Here is a 22,604-nt window from a genome sequence, read left to right on the forward strand (position 1 = left end):
CAATATGTTTTGTCCCCTCTGTCCTGGGACCAGTGCCCAGAGTCCAAGCCGGTCTAAGTTTGGAAGGGGGAGGGAGGGGGGCAGCGAGTTAGGGGGGTGAGAGAGGCGTATGTGTGTGGGGGGACAGGATGTCTCTGTCTCTGAGCTGTCACACACACCTCTGCCCAGAGAAAGGAAGGGACAACAGGCTCTTAGAGACAGTTGGAACAAAGAGAGGAGGAAAGAGCAGCAGAGGCACTGGGGAGAGCGAGCAGAGAAGTCCAGAGAGCAGAGAGAAAGGGAGACAGAGAACACGGAGTGGGGCGCCCCACAGGAAGACTCAGTTGGCGAGCAAGGAAAGAGTGTGGAGAGAAGTCATATAGTCCGGGACAAACAGAGGCAGGACAGGGAGAAGGAGACGTACCCAAAGACCCCAGCGTAAGACAGAGAGAAGGAGGGGTGGGAGAGAGACAGACAGACAGACAGACAAAGAAAAAGAGACAAAGCAGCACAGACACAAGGAAAGACTGAAGGAAAGCCTGTTAGTTGAGAAGGAGCGTGAGAAATACGTGGCAAGACACAGGAGGTGACATACCTCCAGAAGGTGACAGAAAGAGAGAAGGGAGTCCAAGAAATCTCTTGGGCCTGGAAGATTCTCTCAGACACGCAAGGAACCAAAAGCTACCCTCAGACAGCTCCCACTGAGCTCTGCTGGGCCAGAGACTCTGTGGGGTTCAAGGGATCCTAGGGACTCGCTCCTGATTGGGGAGTTCAAATAAGGGGCTTTACCTGCTCAAGGGCCTGCCAACGCCAGGCAACCCTGAGATGGATCTCAGAGCCCCCGAGATCCTCGAGGATGGGGATCCAGAGGTGAGAGGTGGGAGAGAGGAGAGAGCAGAGAGACAAGACAGAAAGACCCGGAGACCCAGTAAAAGGATGGAGAACAGTACAGACCTAGCAAGGCGGAAGCCCACAGAGAGGGAGAGAGAGAACAAAGGAGTGATGGGTGGACACAGTGAGGTCACGAGGGCTTAAGGTGCACCCCTAATTGGGGGCTAGGGGCTTCTTATTGCCTTCCACAAATAGAGGCTGACAGGACCTCTGAGACAAAGACCCCTAACTCTGCCAGGACACAAAAACAGGTGGCTGAAAGGCTGTGTGAGTCATTGTGATTCATCCTCCTCTCTGGGGACAGTGACCCCTGTACCCTGTCCTTACAGCTTAGCCCCGGGCTGGGTGTCCAGCCTCCCTCTCCTGTTGTTCTGGAGACCCCAGACTCATGCCTCCCCGTACCCTCTCCCACAGGAGGACACAGACACGGCCCTCCAGCGGCTGGTGGAGCTCACAGCCAGCAGGGTGACATCGGTGAGGAGCCTACGTGTCCAGTACCGCCTCATCCGAAAGCTGGGCTCTGGTTCGTATGGCCGTGTGCTTCTAGCCCAGCCTCGCCAAGGGGGTGAGTTCAGCCACCCAGGATAGACTTCCAACTTTGCGTTAGGCAAGGTCTCAGAAACCAGGCAGGTGGACGTGGTGGGAATGCAGAATGCTATGAGCTCAGTGATCTTCTGAGAGACAGAGGTCACCCAGAGAGGGCAAGGGGCCGACTCCAAGTCCCACAGCAAGGCAGAAGTGCAACATGAAGTGGAATTTAACTTCCTGCATTCTTTTTTTTTTTTTTTTAATGTTTTCTCTATTTTATTTTGAGAGAGAGAATGTGTGTGCCAGGGTCTTTAGCTACTGCAAAAGAACATGGGTACTGGGTACCTGGGTCCTTTGGCTTTGGTGACAAGCACCTTAATAACTAAGCCATCTTTCCAGCTCCTATCATGTCTTTTCATATAAAAGCCAGCCAGGGTCCAGGGAGGGTAAGGCAGCTATGCAAGACCACACAGCACAGCATGAAGGAATGTGAGGGAAGATCTTTTCCAACCCATTACCACACAGATAGAAAACTGTTTTGCCCATGAGAATTGTGGGGCCCAGAGAATGGCTTGCCTAAGGTCCCACAGCAGTACCAGAGCACCCCAAGTCCCCTCTGATCCCATGTCTCTGGCAGGTCCGGCTGTGGCTCTTAAGCTGCTCCGTCGGGACTCAGTCCTAAGAACTACCTTCCTGAGAGAGTTCTGTGTGGGCCGCTGCGTCTCCTCGCACCCAGGCCTGCTGCAGACCCTGGGGAGTCCACTGCAAACCCCTCAATATTTCGCCTTCGCCCAGGAATATGCACCCTGTGGGGACCTCAGCGGGTTACTCCAGGAAAAGGTGAGCAAGTGGGAGACAAAAAATCCACCTTCAGGGCTGGAGAGATGGCTTAGTGGTTAAGCGCATGCCTGTGAAGCCTAAGGACCCCAGTTCAAGGTTCGATTCTCCAGGACCCACGTTAGCCAGATGCACAAGGGAGTGCATGTGTCTGGAGTTCATTTGCAGTGGCTGGAAGCCCTGGTGTGCCCATTCTTTCTCTCTCTCTCTATCTGCCTCTTTCTGTGTCTGTCACTCTCAAATAAATAAAAATGAACAAATAAACAAAATAAAAAAAACCCACCTTCAACCTGATCCCCAAACAGTGCCCCACCCAAATTCACACTGAGTCCGCTAATGAGCTATTCATTTCATTTCTTTCTTTTTAAAAATATTTTATTTTATTTGAGAGAGAGAGAGAGAAAGAAGCAGATATAGAGAGAATGGGCACACTAGGGCCTACAGCCACTGAAAACAAACTCCAGATTCACATGTCACCACATGCACCTGGCTTACATGGATGCTGGGAAATTGAACCTGGGTCCTTAGGCTTCTCAAGTAAGTGCCTTAGCCATTAAGCCATCTTTCCAGCCCTCTTTTTTTTAAAAAAAAAATTAATTAATTTGAGGTTGGAGAGATAGCTCAGCAGTTAACATTGCTTGCTTCCAAAGTCTGACAGCCTGGGTTTGATTCCCCAGTACCCACATAAAGCCAGATGCACAAAGTAGGTACATGTGTTGAGTTTGTTTACAGTAGCAGGAGACCCTAGTGTGCCCATTCTCTCTCCCTCTGCTTGCAAATAACTAACAAACTAACTAACTAGCTAGCTAAATAAATAAATACAAATTAATTCGGTCTGGGGAGAAGGCTCAGCAGATAAAGACTCTCTCTTGCAAAGCCTACTGGCCCTGGGTTCAATTCCCCAGATCCCATGTAAAGCCAGGTGCACAAATTGGTACATGCATCTAGAGTTCATTTGCAGTGGTAGGAGGCTCTGGTGTGCTCATTCGCTCTCTGCAAATAAACAACAAAACTTAATTAATTTGTATGCATGCAGTGAAGGGGGGGGGATAGATGGGTGGGTGTACCAGAGACTCTTGCCACTGCAAACAAGCATCACATCAAGCATACAGTTTTTGTGGGTGCTGGGGAACTGAACCCAGGTAAGCTGGCTTTGCAAGAAAGTACCTTTAACCACTGACCTACCTCCTCAGCCCGTTCCCCTCATTTCTAGTTCTCAGTGCAGTTTCCTGCCTGAGTAGCTCGAATCCAGCAGCTCATCAAAGCCCAAGCTTGGTGGAGTTAGGGGCTGGGGGTGGATCGAGGCTGCTGAAGGGGATGTAATGAGACAGATTTCGGATTCTAAGTGGTGCTGGGATTGGGGTGCAAACGTGGATGGAGTAGAGGGGATTAGGGTTGACCCTGGATGGGTGATGGGTGTGGAGGAAGAAAGCAGGCATGCCATTTCAGAGGGGACAGCAGTGGCACAAGCTGCGTCTACAGAGATAAATTGTAATGGAATTGTAATGTCCTCCAGACAGGAGACAAGGTCAGGACTAAACCCAGGAGATTATAGACCCTCTTTTTTTTTTTTTTTTTCAGGTAGGGTCTCACTCTAGTTCAGGCTGACCTGGAACTCACTATGTAATCTCAGGGTGGCGTTAAACTCTCGGCGATCCTCCTACCTCTGCCTCCCAAGTGCTGGGATTAAAGGCATGAGCCACCACGCCTGGCATAGACCCTCTTTTAAAATAAATTTTATTTGTGAGAGAGAGAGAGAGATCGAAGCAGGAGAGACAGATATAATGGGTGAGCCAGAACCTCTAGCACACAAACTCCAGATGCACGGACCACCATGTGCATCTGGCTTAAGTGGGTCCTGGGGAATTAAACCTAGGTCCTTTGGTTTTGCAGGCAAGCACTTTAACTGTTATCTCCTCAGCCCGAGAGACTCTCTTGAGTTTTAGGATCAGGACAATGGGATTTCTCTGGGGACTTTGGATTTGAAACAAAGTTAGAGGCAAGAGGGAGGGGAAGGTGGGAGGATTGGTAGGCGGGTGTGTGGATGGAAGGAATGCATAAATAGGGGGATGCATGGGTAGGTATGTGGGTGGATAAGTGGACACATGAATAAGGGGATGGGTGATGGGTGGCTGGATGGATGAGTGGGTGGATGGATGCATGGATGAGTGGATGAGCATTTGGTGGGTGGAAAGATGTATGTATGGGCAGATGCATAGGTGAATGGGTGAGTGGATGGGTGAACACATGTGTGCTGGGATGTGTGTAGGTAAATGGATGGATGCACGGATGGGTGTGTGGGTGGGTGCATAGTTGGATAAGTGGGTGGATGGTCAGATGGAAGTAAAGGAGGATGGGGAGAAGGGCTAGATCAGAGTGGGCATGGAGTGGATGCATTATGGGATGGAGGAATGGCTGCCCTGACCGATAGATTAATCCATCAATTGACACAAACTAGAAGGTGTGAGTACAGTGTGAGGTAGAGATTGGTTCAAAATTAATATGAATGGGTTGGAGAGATGGCTTAGCACTTAAAACACTTGCCTGGGAAGCCTAAGGACTCATGTTCAATTCCCCAGAACTCATGGAAGCCAGATGCACAAGGTGGTGCATGTGTCTGGAGTTCATTTGCAGTGGCTGGAGGCCCTGGTGCACCCATTCTCTCCCTACCTGCCTCTTCCTCTCTCTCTCTTCCTCCCTATCTCAAATAACTAAATAAATAAATAATATTTTTAAAAATTAGCATGGGGGGGGCTGTAGAGTGGCTTAGCAGTTAAGGTATTTGCCTGCAAAGCCAAAGGATCCCAGTTTGATTCTCCAGCACCCACATAAGCCAGATGCACAAGGGGGTGCATGCATCTGGAGGGCGCCCATTCTCTCTCTATGCCAATAACTTTTTTAAAAGATCTCTCTCTCTCTCTCTCTCTATATATATATATATATACATATATATATATATACACACACATATATATATCTTATATATATACATATATTTATCTATCAATCTATCTATCTATATATATATATGTATATGTATATATATAGTTTTTGGAGATAGGGTTTCACTCTAGCCCAGACTGACCAGGATCTCTCTCTGTAGTTCCAGGTCAGCCTTGAACTCACAGCAATTCTCCTACCTCAGTCTCCTGTGTGCTGGGATTAAATATCCTAACAGGATATTTAACAGAAGGGAAATGCCAGCAGGGAAACCATCCAGGAGTTGGTGGAGGGAGACACAAATGGGGAAGAGGTTAAGGTAGTGAATCTGAAGGTTTTGGCTGTGTATAGTGGAGATGCTGGAGGGAACGGCCGGCTCAGGATTCTGGACTCTCAAATCTCAAGGGTCAGAACTTGTGGGGCTCTAGAGCTCTCACTGAGGATGATGAAGGAACCAAGACAGCCTGTGCCCTTTCTCCTCTCCTCCCCGACCTCAGGGCCTCCCAGAACTGATGGTGAAGAGAGTGGTGGCCCAGCTGGCAGGAGCCTTGGACTTCCTTCATGGCCGTGGGTTGGTGCACGCCGATGTCAAGCCTGACAACGTGCTGGTCTTTGACCCTGCCTGCAGCCGTGTGGCCCTGGGTGACCTGGGTTTGACCCGACCAGAGGGTAGCCCAACCCCAGCACCGCCAGTGCCTCTGCCCACCGCGCCACCCGAACTGTGTCTCCTGCTGCCCCCGGACACCCTGCCCCTGCGGCCGGCCGTGGACTCCTGGGCTCTGGGGGTCCTTCTCTTCTGTGCTGCCACAGGTTGCTTCCCGTGGGATGTGGCCTTGGCTCCTGACCCTGAGTTCGAGGCCTTCGCCGGCTGGATGACCACCAGGCCCCGGCCCCTTCGGCCACCAGCACCGTGGGACCAGTTTGCCCCCTCAGCTCTGACTTTGCTCCAGGGACTTCTGAGCCTGGATCCGGAGACTAGGAGCCCTCCCTTGGCTGTCCTCGATGTTCTGGGGGACAACTGGGGATTGGAGGGGAGTGGAGAGGGAACTAGGGGCTTGGATAGTGTGTCCTGTGAAGATATCGGGGAAGAAGATGGGGGATCGAGCTTGGAGGAGTGGACAGATGAGGAGGAAGATGAAGATCAAGTTGGAGGGAGGATGGGGACAGATCAGCCAGCTCCCTGACCAGGTGATGAGACAAGGTGGCCAGAGCCTGGGCCGGATGTCCCTTCCCAAGCCCTCAGGGCCACCCAGAAGGAATGACAGCTAGTTCTAGGAGAGACTGAACACACTGCACGTTTCTTATGCCCCCACATACAACTGAGGACCCAGGACTCCAGACTCCAGTCTCATCCTCCCAAACCAGGAGTCCTAGCTCCGTCCCCCTTCCAGGACTCTTCCCACGTTTCTGTTCTAAGGGTACATTTACTACTTTTTGTTTCGTTTTGTTTTTGTTGTTGTTGTTTTGTATTTTTGAGGTAAGGTCTCACTGTAGCCCAGGCTGACCTGGAATTCACTGTGTCGTCTCAGGCTCATACTCCGGGTGATCCTCCTACCTCAGCCTCCCTGAGTCTCTGAGTGCTGGGATTAAAGGTGTGCACCACCACACCTGGCTTTTATTTTTAAAACAGGGTCTCATGTAAATCAAAATCCCCATGCAGTGGAGGCTGACCTTGAACTCCTGATCCTTCTGCCTTCACTTCCTGAGTGCTGGGATTGCAAGTGTGCTCCACCATGCCTGATTTTTATCCAGTGCTGAGGATAGAACCCAGGGCTTTGTGCATGCTAGGCAAGCGCTCCACCAGCTGAGCCACATCCCCCGCCCCTGAAAAGAGACTGCTTCTCAGGACTATAGATACATTTCTGTGCACTGGGGACATGTTGAATACATCTCATGAGTTCTGAGGGGGTCACTCCTCTCCTCTAAAAGCTTGGGTGACTCCCACTGTCTGTAGCATAAAACCTAAATTTATAGGATCCGATATCATGTCACTCTTAATTCCTACCTCTCCCATTGTATGGGCTTTGGGTAGGTGACGGCGTGGAAATCATTTATACTGGACCCAAATCCACACACACACATACTCCATGACTGCTGTACCCTCCACTGGGTACAACTTACCTCCAACCCCAGCCAAAAGGTGGTCCCCACCCAGCTCTGTAGGTCTTTCAGCTATCTGACTCATTTTTTTTTTAATCTCATTTTTATTTATTTGACAGAGAGAGAGAGAGAGAGAGTGAGGGAGAGAGAATGGGCTGCTGCAAGAGACAATGGGTGCTCCAGGGCCTCCTGCCTCTACAAAAGAACTCCAGATGCATATGCCTCCTTGTAGATCTTATGTAGATATGGCTTATGTAGATACTGGGAAATCGAACCTAGATCCTCAGGCTTCACAGGCCTTAACCACTAAGCCATCTCTCCAGCCGCTGATGCTTCTTATTACAAACTGTCTAGGATGTACCTTTTTTTTTTTTTTTTAAACTTCTAGACCCTTCCCGGTTCTGTTCCCATAGAACCCTGAGCACCTCGACTACTATGTGACTGACCTAGCTTCACCTGTCTTCCTGGGACCCATCAATCCTGAGAGCCAGGGCTGGCTCTGTGGCTCTCTGTCTCCCACCCAGCCCGCGGACTCCAGCTCGGGGTGGCTCACCCCTGGCAGCACAGGAGCTAGAGGAGTGCCATGCTGCGCCCTCACACTCAGGGAGCGCAGGAGCTAGAGACTGTCCTTCCACACAATCTTCGCTTTCATTTTTCTGTCTTCTTTTTCAGTTTTGGTTTTTCGAGGTAGGGTTTCACTCTGGCACAGGCTGGCCTGGATTCACTAGTTGGTCTCAGGGTGGCCTCGAACTCTCGGAGATCCTCCTACCTCTGCCTCCCGAGTGCTCTTCCACACAATTTCCTTTCTTTTCCTTTCCTTCCTCCTCCTCTCCTTTTTTCTCTCCAAATTTCCATTCATTTTCCTTTCTTCCTCTTCCTCCCTTCTTCTCTACCTCCCTCCTTTCCTCTCTTCCTTCCTTTTTCTCTTTTTCTTTCCGTCTTTCTTCCTCCTTTTCCTCTTCTTTTTGGAGACAAGGACCCCTGTAACTCGGGCAAGCCTCAAACTCAATACGCACCTGAGGATGACCTTGAAGTTCAATCCTCCTGCCTCCACCTCCACACTGGGGGTATGCAGTGCCTGGCTTCATGCCTGCCACGTAAACAGTACCAGATGAGCAACAACCCTAACCCAGAATTTATGCTTCTTTAGATTTAAAAGTGAGTGCATTACATGCACCTTGGTGCCCTGGACTAGCCCCGGGAGCTGGAAAAGGACCTTGGAGGGCAGAGGGTGAAGTAGGAATGGACTGGTGTTCCAGGCATTGTTAGCTTTGTGATTTTTGTTGGGTGAGATGCTAACCCCCTGAGGAAAGGTGGGTGAGGGGTACCCGGGAACTCTGCACAATCTTTGCAGCTGTTTTGTAAAACTAAAATTCAAGCAAAATAAAAAGTGAATTTAGAAAATGCAACGAATTATCATCGCTCATGATACTATAAACCTAACAGATGGTGCAGCTGCCCTGGAGAAAGGAGTGAAGTCACTCTGTTTCCCCAGTTGCTCTTCCACCTGCCTACCACCCCCCCCTTCCCACCACACACACACATTGTGTCTGAGGTCATTTCTCATGACATCATTCTAAATCATCCTGTTGCATCTTGTCCCCAAACAGGACCCCAATGTCTGGGCTCCTGGATGTCTCTCTCAAACCATTTATGTCTGACCCATCAACAGAGCCCTAATGCTAGGGGCTAAGGACAAGGGCCGCGGTGGGGGGTGCGGTTAGGTTAAAGAAAAACATTGTACCTTCTAAGGGAGCCTGGACTCCTGGGTTTGAGGGAGGAGGCTAAGCCCTCTGGGTCTGGGGTGCTTGTCCATCCACAACCAGTTCTAAGATTCGACACACGATGTCGCTCTGCCCCTAGTGGGGGGGGGGGGTCAGAAGGGGCGGGGCCAGGGGTGGAGCTTCACGACCCCCCAAGGGGGGGCGGGCCTTGCTCCTGAGCAGGCAGATGCTGGCATGGTCTCTAAGCCCTGGGCACTGATCGCAGCTGGCTGCAGAGGGGTCAGGCAAGTCTTGCAGAAGGTAAGGTCTGCAGTGTCCGAACCCAGGCCAGTAGTAGGACAAGGTTAAACAGCCTGAGGTAGACAGCACTTGAACAAGAAAAGAGGTGGTCAGAGTCTGGGGTCCAAGCACAGGTAAGCTGTGCAGGGGTTGAATGTAGGGAACAGATTTCGGGTCTCAAGTTATGTCGCTTGTAAACGTTTCTAGGGTAGGAGTGTGCTGGCGGGGTGCTGATCCCCTGGTCTGAGATTAGAGGGCTATGGACCTGAACCCCAGGGTCTGAGGGAGTAGGGAGAGGGTCTCGCCTCCTGGGTCTGAGAGAAGGCTACAGTCTAGACTCCTAATTCTGAAGGAGGATGATTAGACAGTGAGTTTTAGACTACACTTCTGTCAATGGTTTGGGAACCCATCCAAATGTCCATTTCAGGCAGGACTCAGGAGTCCCTCGCCCAGTAGAGAGCCCCACCCTTCTCCTGGGAGTTGGAAGCACCTGTTTGCTCTTTGGAAAAGAGGCTCCTCATCCACCCCCCCCCCACCAGTGCCCAAGTCTGTTTGCTTTGGAAACAAGATGGGGGTGTCTCAAGTGAGCTGGTTCATCTTTCATCCTCAGGCCCTCCGGGGCAGTGGGGATGGGAAGGGGGGCATCGTGACCTCTCGCCTGGTCTCACACCACACCACTAGAGTATGGGAACCCTCTTACTCTTCCCTTAGCCCCAAGCCTGGGGGCCTCTGAGCTCTGGCTCATTTTCTTTTTGCTATATATTTATTTATTGGGTAGCAGAGAGAGAGAGAGAGAGAGAGGAAAAAAATGGGCATTTTGGGGGCTGCTAACTGCTGCAAAGGAACTCCAGTTGCATGCACCACCTTGTCATGCAGGCAATCAACCCTGGGTCCTTATGCGTTACAGGAAGCGCCTTAACCGCTCAGCCATCTCTCCAGCCCTCTGGCTCACTTGCTTTTCTGTTTGTCCTGCAGAAATGCCCGGCAAAGAGTCGGAGGAAGGGCCAGTGGAGGTGGCAGCTGCAGAAGATGGAGCTGAGGAGGACCTGGGGGGCCTCACCATGGAAGAGCTGCAGGAGGGCCAAGAGGCTGCGCTGGCCCTAGAGGACATGATGGCCCTGAGTGCCCAGACTTTGCTCCATGCTGAGGTGGATGAACTCTACCAGGAGGTGCGTCCACTGGGCCAGGGCCGCTTCGGCCGCGTAATCCTGGTTACGCACCGTCAGAAAGGTACGGGTCCTGGGACCAGACTGTGGCTGCAGCTGGGGCTGGGTGTGGGGGCCCCAAGGGCAGCAACCAAGACTTGGGAGTCTTACAAACCTAAGTCAGTTCTTACCTTGCCACTTTCAAGCTGTGTATTTCAGGGAACTCCATGAACCTCTCTGAGCCTCAGCTTCCTCCCTTGGAAAGATAAGTAGCTGAATAAACATGGTGGCGCGTTTCTGTAAACCCAGCATTCAGGAGGCTGTGGCAGGAGAACTGCTCTGAATTTGAGACCAGCTTTGTGTCTATGCTAGCCAGGGCTATACAGCAAGAGCCAGTCTCAATAAAACATATCAAGAGGGCTAGAGAGATGGCTTAGCAGTTAAGGTGCTTGCCTGTGAAGCCAAATGACCCAGGTTTGGTACTCCAGGACCCACATTAGCCAGATGCACAAGGTGGCGTACGCATCCTGAGTTCATTTGCAGTGGCTGGAGGCCCTGCTGTGCTCATATTCTCTCTCTCTCTCTCTCTCTCTCTCTCTCTCTCTCTCTCTCTCTCTCATTCTCATATATAATATATATACATATAAAACGCTAGGCACAGTGGCAAACTCTTAATCCCAGAACTTGGCAGGCTGAGGTAGGAGGTTTGTCATGAGTTCAAGGCCAGCCTGGGCTACAGAGTGAGTTCCAGGTCAGCCTTGACTAAAATGAAATCCTGGAGGGCTGGAGAGATGGCTTAGCGGTTAAGTGCTTGCCTGTCAAGCCTAAGGACCCCGGTTCGAGGCTCGATTCCCCAGGACCCACGTTAGCCAGCTGTAAAAGGGGCGCAAGCGTCTGGAGTTTGTCTGCAGTGGCTGGAGGCCCTGGCGTGCCCATTCTCTATCTATCTGCCTCTTTCTCTCTCTGTCTGTCGCTCTCAAATAAATGAATAAAAAATAAATAAATAAAAATAAAATGAAATCCTGGAGCTGGAGAGATGGCTTAGTGTTTAGGGCATTTGCCTGCAAAGCCAAAGGATCCCGGGTCAATTTTCCAGGACCCACATAAGCCAGATGCATGAGGGGGCACATGCACCTGGAGTTTATTTGCAGTGGCTAGAGGCCCTGGTGTGACTATTCTCTCTCAAATAAATAAATAAATAAAATATGAAATGAGACCCTGCTTCAAACAAATAAACAAAAGCCAGCTGTGGCTGCAGATACTCCTAATCTTAGCACCGAAGAGATGGAAGCAGGAGGATTAGGAATTCAAAATTACCCTTGGCTATTTAGCAAGTTCAAAGTCAGTCTTGGCTACATGAGACCCTATTTCAGAAAAAAAGAAAACAACAGTAAGTAACAATCTGTACTTGAAAAATAAACTAATGGCTGGGTGTGGTGGCGCACATCTTTAATCCCAGCACTCGGGAGGCAGAGGTAGGAGGATTGCCATGAGTTCAAGGCCACCCTGAGACTACATAGTGAGTTCCAGGTCAGCCTGAGCTAGAGTGAGACTCTACCTTGGAAAACAACAACAACTAATGATTCTCTATCATACGGTCATGTCTACTGCTCTGTTAGGCATTCCAAGACTTCCAGAGATATCTGAAACCATTTATATGTGATCTTTTCCTTCATTCCTTTCTCCTTCCTCCTCCTCCTCTCTCTTTCCTTCTTTGCAAGGGTTTCATGTAGCTCAGACTGACCTACCTAGAACTTACTACATAGCCAAAAAGGTGACCTTGAATTCCTCATCCTCCTGTCTCCATCTCCATAATGACAGGCATGTACCATCACGAGCATTTTCTTTCTTTTATTTTTTTTCAAATATTCATTAACAACTTCCATGATTATAAAAAATATCCTATGGTAATGCCTTCCCTCCCCCCACTTTCCCCTTTGAAACTCCATTCTCCATTATATCCCCTCCCCATCTCAATCAGTCTCTCTTTTATTTTGATGTCATGATCTTTTCCTCCTCTTATGATGGTCTTGTGTAGGTAGTGTCAGGCACTGTGAGGTCATGGATATCCAGGCCATTCTGTGTCTGGGGCCACCACGAGCATTTTCTATAGTGTGTTCTATACATGCATGCCAGTGGTGAAGTTTAAGCAGTAAGGACAGCAGCAGATTAGCAAGGATAGCTAATAAAAAATTCCAACCATGCTCTGCAATAACATGGAGCATTACTATTTGTGTACTTTGGGGCCCTAATAAGTAAAATAAGGGTTTCCAAAACTCAAACTTGTGACAGAAGTTGATATCAACACTGAGATGGCTGCTAAGTGGCTAAAGAGTGGTGAGAGTATAGAGTTCCTGCCATAAAAAGGCCACAGGGAGCTCACTCTGCAGTCCTGGGCTGGACTCGAACTCACAGGGATCCTCCTACCTCTGCCTCCAGAATGTTAGGATTAAAAGCATGTGCCACCATGCCCAGCTTCCCTTCCTCCTGCCCTCCCTCCCTTTCTTTTTTATTTCTTTTTTTTCTTTTTCTTTTTCTTTTTTTTTTCTAGGTAGGGTCTCACTCTGGCCCAGGTTGGCCTGGAATTAACTCTCTAGTCTCAGGGTGGTCTCAAACTCATGGCAATCCTTCTACCTCTGCCTCTCAAGTGCTGGGATTAAAGGTGTGTGCCACCATGCCCGGCCTTTTTTTGGTTTTTCAAAGTAGGGTCTGTAGCCCAGACTGACCTGGAATGTACTATGTAGTCTCAGGGCGGCTTTGAACTCACATGATTCTCCTACCTCTGCCTCCCCAGTTCTGGGATTAAAGGCATTGCACCACCATGGTCGGCTTCTTTCTTCTTTCATGCTTTCTTTCTTTCTTTTTTTCCTTTTGGTTTTTCAAGGTAGGGTCTCACTGTAGCCCAGGATGACCTGGAATTCACTATGTAGTCTCTGGGTGGCCTCAAACTCACGGCGATCCTCCTTCCTCTGCCTCCTGAGTGCTGGGATTAAAGGCGTGCGCCACCACGCCCGGCTCTTTCTTTCATTTTTGAGATGGGTTTACAGACATGTACTGCCGTGCCTGACCTCCCCATGGCCTTTTTCCAGTAGAAAAAGATGGTCCATGCAACGGGTAGGCAAGATGTGTGTGTGTGTGTGTGTGTGTGTGTGTGTGTGTGTGTGTGTGCACGTGCTTGTGTGTGTGTTTCTAGTTAAGGTCATGCTCTGGCCCAGGCTGACCTGGAACTCACTGTGTACCAGGCCTGCCTTGAATTCACAGCAATCCTCCAAACTTTGCCTCTTCAGTGCTGGGATTAAAGGTGTGTGCCACCACGCCCGGTGGTAGGCAAGATTTTTGCTGTACTGAAGCACACAGTTTTAAACCTACAAATTATTTTGTTTGTTTTGCCAGGCTGGGAGTTGGACCCAGGGCCTCAAGCACATTAAACAGGTGCTCTGTAACTGAGATACCCTTTAGTCCCTCGAATTGCTCATTTTTGGAATTTTCTAGTTGTTTTGGACCAAACTGAAGGTGGAGGGTGCAGTATATCGATTGACTTGTTGCCGAAGGTGCTGGTGGGTAAGACAGCCTATCACATCTGGCAAGTTAAGTGGACACTGTGGGGTGCTGAAGAGAGATGTTATCTGCCAGGTTGTTCCCTGATTCCTGCAAACATAGTCTCTGACTGCCCCAGGGCCTCATATTCCTCATCCTCCTGTCTCCACCTCCATAATGCTATGATTACAGCCATATACTATGGGTCAACCTTGCAGTTCATCTTAATTCAGGTCATACCTTCCAAGGCCACATGGTGGCGCCACCTTGCACTGGAGTGGGGACTCAGGATTTAGAGATGCATCTGGGTTTGTAACTGCCTTCAGGGAGCTTCCAGACTACATTGGCACACTGAGTGTGCCAGTGCTGCCATTACAATACACTTCAGAGCCACGGTATGGCGGCACACACCTGGGATCCCAGCACTCAGGACCTTGAGACTGGAGGGGTGCTGTGAACTCAATTCCAATCTGGGCTCTATAGGGAGTTCCAGGTCATCCAGTGCCGCATAGCAAGACTTTGTCTCAAAACAAAAACAGAAAAACATCCAGGCATGACAGTACATGCCTTTAATCCCAGCACTTGGGAAGGGGAGGGTCAGAAGTTCATGGCCAGCCTCAGCTACATAGTGAGTTGGAGGCCAGCCTGGGCAACATGAAACCCTATCTCAAAAAAAAAAAAAAAAAAAGCCAGGCAAGGTTGTGCATGCTTTTAATCCCAGCACTCAGGAGGCAGAGGTAAGAGGATCACTGTGAGTCCGAGGCCAGCCAGGGACAGCAGAGTGAGTTTCAAATTGCAAGCATGAGACTTGAGTTCGGATCCCCAGCAGCCATTCCAGGTGAGGTGGTGTGCACCCATCATCCCAGAATTGAGAAATCAGAGACAGGGAATCCCTGCAGCTCACTGGCTAGACTAGTGAGGCAGATAATGAGCTCTGGGTTCTACAAGAGACCCTGTCTCAAAGAATAGGTGGCGGGCTGGAGAGGTGTCTTAGCGGTTAAGGTGCTTGCCTGCAAAGCCAAAGGACCCAGGTTTGATTCTCCAGGACCCATGTAAGCCAGAAGCACATCTGCCTCTTTCTCTCTCTCAAATAAATAAATAAATAAATAAGAATAGCTGGAAAGCAAGATGGAGGAAGACACCCACCAGTGACCTCTGGCTTCCACACCAATGCATGCATATGTGCACATACGAATCGCACGCACACACATAAAGCCATGAAGGGGGAGGAGTTCTTGAGGCACTGTCCCCTCCCCCCAGCAGGGGAGGCAGTTCCTTCAGTGGTGTAGCCCTGGTAAGGAGCCCATGATCCTGTAAATAATCCCTCACCCAAAACTCTAATGAAACTTACTGGAGCATCAAAAAATAAATAAATAGAGGCTGGAGAGATGACTTAGTGGTTAAGTGCTTGCCTGTGAAGCCTAAGGATCCTGGTTCAAGGCTCAATTCTCCAGTATCCATGTAAGCCAGATGCACAAGGGGGCACAAGCATCTGGAGTTCGTTTCCAGTGGCTGGAGACTCTGATGCACCCATTCTGTCTCCCTCTCTCTCTCTCTCTCTCTCTCGTCTGTCTGTTGCTCTCGAATAAATAAATAAAAAATAAACAAAATAACTAACTAAATAAAAGGACATGAAAGTAAAAGGAATAGTTGGGAAGAGGAAGGGATCAACATGAGGGGGAGGAATATAAAAGAGGGTGTGGGGGGGTAAAGGGTGAATATGATCATATACAGGAATGAAGTTGTGGTAAATAAAATTAAACTAAGGGCTGGAGGATGGCTTAGCGGTTAAGGCATCTGCCTGCAAAGCTATGTTTGATTCCCCAGGACCCATGTTAGCCAGATGCACAAGGGGGCACATGCGTCTGGAGTTTGTTTGCAGTGGCTGAAGTCCCTAGCAGCCCATTCTCTCTCCCTCTTTCTCTGTCAAATAAATAAATAAATAAAAATAAAAGAAAATTTAAAACGTTAAGCTAAAAATAACGATATGTAGTGGCACACACTTTTAATACCAGCACTTGGGAGGCAGATGTAGGAGGATCACTGTGAGTTCAAGGCCAGCCTGAGACTACATAGTGAATTCCAGGTCAGCTTAGGCTAGAATGAGACCCTACATTGAAAAAACAAAAGAAAGAGACAGAAAGAGAGAGTGTACTTGTTCAGAATCTATGGTGAGGGGCTTGGGGGCTTTGGCTCCATTATAGAGGGCTTGCCTGACATATACAAGACCCTAGATTCAATCTGCATTATTGCCTAAATAAATACATTAATTAATGTAGGTTATCTACCTCATTACATTCCTGTAATGTATTTTGATCACTCAGAGGTAGGAGGATCGCTGTGAGTTCAAGGCCACCCTAAGACTACATAGTGACTTCCAGATCAGCCTGGACTAGAGTGAAACCTTGCCTCGAAAAACCAAATAATAATAATAATAATAATAATAATAATAATAATAATAATTTAGGGCTGGAGAGATGGCTTAGTGGTTAAGGTGCTTGGCTGCAAGGCCTAAGGATCCAGGTTCAATTCTCCAGGTCCCACATTAATCAGATGCACATAGTGGCACATGCATCTGGAGTTCATTTGTAGTAGCTAGAGGCCCTGGCAAGCCCATTCTCTCTCTCTAATAAATAAATAAATATTAAAAAATTAATTTAGCCAGGCATTTTGTGCCTTTAATCCCAGCACTTGGAAGGCAGAGGTAGCAGGATCACTGTGAGTTCAAGGCCACCATAAAACTACATAGTGAATTCCAAATCAGCCTGAACTAGAATGAGACCCTACCTCAAAAAACAAACAAAACAAAAATATTTATCTTTAATTTTTTTTTATGAGAGAGAGAGAATTGGTGCACCAGGGCCTCCACCCACTGTAATGGAACTCCAGATGCACGTGCCACCTTGTGCTCATGTGCGACCTAATACACTTATGTCACCTTGTATGTCTGGCTTACGTGGACTCTGGAGAGTCAAACATGGGTCCTTGGGCCTCACAGGCAAGTGCCTTAACCACTAAGCCGTCTCTCCAGCCCACCAGGCTCAATTTCTATCTGCTCCAAGAGCAGAAATGCGGTATGGACACCTGGCGTGCCAACTGACTGTGGCAGCAGCAGATGCCAGGCTGCTGGGGTGACTTCGCAGAAAGGCGTGGATCGGGAGAGGAAGTAACCCTTAGGAAAGAGTCCAGGCCAAGGGCCAGCAAAGTTGACCACAGGGATACAGGACAGCTGGCCCAAGTGACCCTGGACTCTCTCACACCTCTGACACCACCCTCCTCACTCTCAGGTACACACCTGGCTTTGAAGCAACTCCCGAAGACCTCCACGTCCCTCCGTGGCTTCCTGTATGAGTTCTGCGTCGGCCTCTCACTGGGCACGCATGCAGCCATTGTGGCGGCCTACGGCATTGGCATCGAATCAGCCAACTCCTACAGCTTCCTGACAGAGCCTGTCCTCCATGGGGACCTCATCACCTACATCAAGCCGAAGGTGGGTAGGTAGGCCCTGAGCATGCCTAGACGAACCTCGCCAGGATCCATGGAAAGCCCCAAACACTGGCCCCGAGAGGCGCCTCATTGGGACACCAGCACTTATATGTTAGATCTCCTTGGAGTTCAGACCTCACAGAATTGACACTATGTCCTGTTGAGATCAGCAGATCCTCACAAGCTCACAGTCTGCTCAGCTGGGGCTCACAGGCTTGCACAGGCTCACCTGGTACTCAGCTAATGGAACTGGAAACTTTTGGGTTTTTTTTTTTTTGTTTGTTTGTTTTTAATTTGAGAGTGACAGAGAGAGAGGCAGAAAGAAAGAGAGAGAGAGAGAGAGAGAGAGAGAGAGAATGGGCATGCCAGGGCCTCCAGCCACTGCAAACGAACTCCAGATGCGTGCGCCCCCTTGTGCATCCAGCTAACGTGGGTTCTGGGGAAGAGAGCCTTGAACCGGGATTCTTAGGCTTCACAGGCAAGCGCTTAACCGCTAAGCCATCCCTCCAGCCCGTTTTTTTTTGGTTTTTCGAGGTAGAGTTTCGCTCTTGCCCAGGCTGACCTGGAATTCACTCTTTAGTCTCAGGGTGGCCTTGAACTCACAGCGATCCTTCTACCTCTGCCTCCCAAGTGCTGGGATTAAAGGTGTGCGCCACCACACCCGGCGAAACTACTTTTTTGTTTGTTTGTTTTTTTGAGGTAGGGTCTCCCTAGCTCAGGCTAACCTGGTATCACTATGTAATCTTAGGGTAGCCTTGAACTCACGGCCATCCTCCTACTTCTGCCTTCCCAATGCTGGGCTTAAAAGTATGCACCACCACACCCCGCAGAACTGGAAATTTACCAGGCCTCACTAGGCATCCTTAAGTCTTCCAGGAACATACTAGGGCATACGCCTCACTGGCCTTACAGACTCACACATTTTTAAAAATCTATTTATGGGCTGGAGAGATGGCTTAGTAGTTAAGGCATTTGTCTGCAAGGCCAAAGGACCCAGGTTCGATTCCCCAGGACCCATGTAAGCCAGATGCACAAGGTGGTATATGTGTCTGGAGTTCGTTTGCAGTGGCTAGAGGCCCGCTGGTGTGCCCATTCTCTCTCTCTCTCAAACAAATAAAAATAAAATATTTTTAAAAAACAACATAATGAAAATTTATTTATTATGGCCTTACATGGGTCCTGGGGAATTGAACCTGGGTCATTAGGCTTCGCAGGCAAGCGCCTCAATCGCTAAAACCATCCTCACACTAGGCTTTTCACATTGGGCCTTATAGGGCTTTACAGGTTAGCAAGCCTCATAGATTCATACTAGGTCTCAGACTTACAGTAGACTCCACCAGACTGACAGTCTCCATGGGTTACACAAAACCTCAGGAGGCTCACAAGCCTCGTAGGACTGAAGTTCTCACAGGCCCACACTAGGCCTCACAGGCTTACACTAGACTGTACAAGGCTTCACCGGCTCATACCAGACAGGCTCACGGGCCACACAGGTTCACACTAAGCCTCACCAGGTCATACTAGGCCTCACAAAGCCTTACAGATTCACACTAGGTTTCACAGGCTCACAGGCTCGTAGCTCCCATAGACCCCCACAGGCTCACAGGCTCGTAGCTCCCATAGACCCCCACGGGCTCACAGGCTCGTAGCTCCCATAGACCCCCACGGGCTCACAGGCTCTTAGCTCCCATAGACCCCCACGGGCTCACAGGCTCCTAGCTCCCATAGACCCCCACGGGCTCACAGGCTCGTAGCTCCCATAGACCCCCACGGGCTCACAGGCTCGTAGCTCCCATAGACCCCCACAGGCTCACAGGCTCGTAGCTCCCATAGACCCCCACAGGCTCACAGGCCTCACCAAGTCATACGAGGTCTCACAAGGTTCATGGACTTACAGCCCTCACAAGTTCATACTGAAGTGGACACCCTACTGTGGGGGCTGCTAGACCCTCCCTCCCTCAGAGAGGAGTCCTGCGTGGCCTTTATCAAGGGCAACCTAGGGAAACCCTGCAGAGCGCGAGAAGGGGAGGCTGAGGAGCCAGGCCTCACAGGTCACGAGGCCTGGCTAGCCTAAGCTATTTCCGGTCTACACTGGCCTTCTTGGTTCTCCCTGGGCCATACCATTTTATTTCTCCTCAGTAGCCAGGGGTGGGCAGCGGACCCTGAGAGACCACCTTTTCCCTGCAGGTAGGCCTTCCGCAGCCGGCTGCCAAGCGCTGTGCCAGCCAGCTGGCCTGTGCACTGGAGCACATTCACTCCCAGGGCCTGGTGTACAGGGACCTCAAGCCAGAGAACGTGCTGGTATGTGACCCAGCCTGCAGGCGCGTCAAGCTGACCGACTTCGGCCACACACGGCCCCGTGGGACCCTGCTCCGCCTAACCGGGCCGCCCATCCCCTACACGGCCCCCGAGCTCTGTGCCCCGCCGCCCCTCCCCGAGGGGCTGCCCATCCAACCTGCCCTGGACGCTTGGGCGCTGGGGGTCCTGGTCTTCTGTCTCCTCACTGGCTACTTCCCCTGGGACCAGCCCCTGCTGGACACAGACCCATTCTATGAAGACTTTGTCATCTGGCAAGCCTCGGGCCAGCCCCAGGACCGGCCACAGCCCTGGTATGGCCTGTCCCCTGCAGCAGACACGCTGCTGTGGGGCTTGCTAGACCCTCACCCTCGGAAGAGGAGCCCTGTGGGCGCCGTCAAGGGCTACCTGGGGCAACCCTGGAGGCAGCGGGATGGGGAGGCTGAGGAGTTGGAGCAGGGTGGGCAGTGAGCAGACCCGGAGGCCCCCAAGGGGAAGCAGCCCTTGTGCTTGGCTGTGGCGGCTCGTCCGTCCACTTCCATCTGCTCCCTACGCGTCTCCCATCTCCGTCCTGGGCGCAGCCTGTTTCCTCCCCTGGGTCTTGGGGGTTCTTGGACTCTTATGGGTCCTTCCAATTCTGTCCCCATTCCCTGCAAAACTCTTCCTGGAACGCTCTGAGATCACACCCTAGCGTACCTTCTGTGCATGTTTTTTTTTTTTTTTCCCCCTCATTTTTTTTTCTGAAATGAGGTCCTGTGTAGCTCAGGCTGGCCTCAAGCTCACTATATAGCTGAGGCGGACCTTGAACTCGTGACCCTCCTGAGGCCTGGGGTTACTGGCATGTGTTATGCTCTGCGCAGCTTAACCCTGCCCTGTCCTGCCTCTCCCAGCTAACGCTCTTACCTCCCCAACCTCACTCTCCTCAGCCCTCTCCTCTTCTCTGCATTCCTTTTTTTTTTTAATTTTTTTTTTTGTTCATTTTTATTTATTTATTTGAGAGTGACACAGAGAGAGAGAGAGAGGCAGGTAGAAAGAGAGAGAGGAGAGTAGGCGCGCCAGGGCCTCCAGCCACTGCAAAAGAACTCCAGACACGTGCGCCCCCTTGTGCATCTGGCTAACGTGGGTCCTGGGGAATTAAGCCTCGAACCCGGGTTCTTAGGCTTCACAGGCAAGTGCTTAACTGCTAAGCCATCTCTCCAGCCCCTCTGCGTTCCTTTTATTCTTTTCTTTTCTTTCTTCTTTCTTTCTTTTTCTTTTTCTTTTTTTTCTTTTTAGGTAGTCTTGCTTAAGCCCAGGCTGACCTGGAGTTCACTATGCAGTCTCAGGCTGGCCTCAAACTCAGAACTCATAGTGATCCTCCTTCCTCTACCTCCTGAGTGCTGGGATTAAAGGCCTGCGCCACCACACCCAGCCATGTCAGTCATTTGTTTAATTAATTTATTTATTTGAGAAAGAGAGAGAAGGAGAGAATGGGCATGCCAGGGCCTCTAGCCACTGCACAGGAACTCCAGATGCATGCACCACCATGTGCATCTGGTTTACATGTGGGAAGTGAGGAATCAAACATAGGTCCTTATGCTTCTCAAGCAAGGGCCTTAACTGCTAAACCATCTCTCCAGCCCTTTTATTCATTTTTGTGTGTGTCATCAACTAAATGTACCCTTGATTCTCATGGCTGTTTCCTGAGCTCTCAAGGGTCAGGGGTCTTGCCTCCTGATAGATCCCACTTCCTCAAGGCGATGCTTGGCCTGTAGCAGGAAGCCAGTGAAAGTCTTCCAGATAAAATGAACACACCAAGGGCCCAGCCCCTCCCCCACTGGCATCTCACACCCTTTGTCTCTGTCCTCTCTGCCTTTTCCTCCCCAGCCTGCCTTCTACGGGGTTTCATCCTCCTCTCATTTCCCTTCTCTGGCCTTAGTTATTCCGTCCACCTGTGTGTGAGGGCACCCCCCAGTGTAGGTGCTCTGCCCCCCTTTGCGCCAGCTGCTGTCTGCAAATAAAGTCCACCTGGTGTCTAGGTTCTGTCGTGTATAAGTTCTTGGTGTTTATTTTATTTTTAAAATTATTTTATTTATTTATTTGAGAGAGAGAGGAAGAGGCAGGTAGAGAGAATGGGCACACCAGAGCCTTCAGCCATTGCAAACGAACTCCAGATACATGCGCCCCCTTGTGCATCTGGCTTACGTGGGTCCTGGGGAATTGAACTGTGGTCCTTTGGCTTTGCAGGCACGTGCCTTAACCACTAAGCCATTTCTCCAGCCAGTTTTTTCTTTCTTTCTTTCCTTTTTTTTTTTTTTTTAGGCATGGTCTTGCTCTATCCCAGACTGACCTGGAATGCATTCTGTAATCTCAGGGTGGCCTTGAACTCATGGCACTTACGAATCCTCTTGCCTCTTCCAAACCAGTTTGTATGGTACCACTGTCAGGAAAAATATAGTTCTCAAAGATTCTATCAAAAAAGTTGGGGGCTGGAGAAATGGTTTAGCGGTTAAGGCACTTGCCTGCAAAGCCTTAAGGACCCAGGTTCGATTCTCCAGGCCTCATGTAAGCCATATGCACTTGGTGGCACATGCCTCTGGAGTTCATTTGTAGTAGCTAGAGACCCTGGAGCACTCATTCTCATTCTCCACCCGACGCCCATCTCTAATAAATGAATGAATAAAAAAAAATTTAAAAATAACTTTTTTTTTTTGGTTTTTCAAGGTAGGATCTCACTCTGGCCCAGGCTGACCTGGAATTCACTATGTAGTCTCAGGGTGGCCTCAAACTCATGATGATCCTCCTATCTCTGCCTCCCGAGTGCTGGGATTAAAAGGGTACACCACCACGCCTAGCTAAAAATAACTCTTTTTTAAAAAGAAAG

The 22,604-nt window shown here is 50.0% G+C and overlaps 2 protein-coding genes across 2 annotated transcripts; both read left to right on the plus strand.

Moving 5' to 3' along the window:
- The first annotated feature begins 804 nt into the window (after nt 1-804).
- On the plus strand, nt 805-6,359 carry Sbk3 (SH3 domain binding kinase family member 3). The gene is made up of 4 exons (XM_004672915.2): nt 805-849; nt 1,285-1,435; nt 2,036-2,238; nt 5,673-6,359. The coding sequence occupies exons 1-4, from the start codon at nt 805-807 to the stop codon at nt 6,357-6,359; spliced, it is 1,086 nt and encodes a 361-aa protein (XP_004672972.2).
- A 3,896-nt stretch (nt 6,360-10,255) lies between these two features.
- On the plus strand, nt 10,256-20,212 carry Sbk2 (SH3 domain binding kinase family member 2). The gene is made up of 3 exons (XM_004672916.2): nt 10,256-10,508; nt 17,248-17,450; nt 19,634-20,212. The coding sequence occupies exons 1-3, from the start codon at nt 10,256-10,258 to the stop codon at nt 20,210-20,212; spliced, it is 1,035 nt and encodes a 344-aa protein (XP_004672973.1).
- The last annotated feature ends 2,392 nt before the right edge of the window (nt 20,213-22,604 follow it).

Source organism: Jaculus jaculus, chromosome 14 (assembly GCF_020740685.1).
Source record: "Jaculus jaculus isolate mJacJac1 chromosome 14, mJacJac1.mat.Y.cur, whole genome shotgun sequence".
Classification (NCBI taxonomy): domain Eukaryota; kingdom Metazoa; phylum Chordata; class Mammalia; order Rodentia; family Dipodidae; genus Jaculus; species Jaculus jaculus.

Excerpts from the sequence above, each read along its gene's own strand:
- Sbk3 (XM_004672915.2), top strand. The coding sequence starts at position 805 with ATGGATCTCAGAGCCCCCGAGATCCTCGAGGATGGGGATCCAGAG. Across the intron at positions 1,436-2,035 it reads AGCCCAGCCTCGCCAAGGGG|GTCCGGCTGTGGCTCTTAAG; the intron begins GTGAGTTCAGCC and ends TGTCTCTGGCAG. Across the intron at positions 2,239-5,672 it reads GCGGGTTACTCCAGGAAAAG|GGCCTCCCAGAACTGATGGT; the intron begins GTGAGCAAGTGG and ends CCCCGACCTCAG.
- Sbk2 (XM_004672916.2), top strand. The coding sequence starts at position 10,256 with ATGCCCGGCAAAGAGTCGGAGGAAGGGCCAGTGGAGGTGGCAGCTGCA. Across the intron at positions 10,509-17,247 it reads GGTTACGCACCGTCAGAAAG|GTACACACCTGGCTTTGAAG; the intron begins GTACGGGTCCTG and ends CCTCACTCTCAG. Across the intron at positions 17,451-19,633 it reads TCACCTACATCAAGCCGAAG|GTAGGCCTTCCGCAGCCGGC; the intron begins GTGGGTAGGTAG and ends TTTTCCCTGCAG.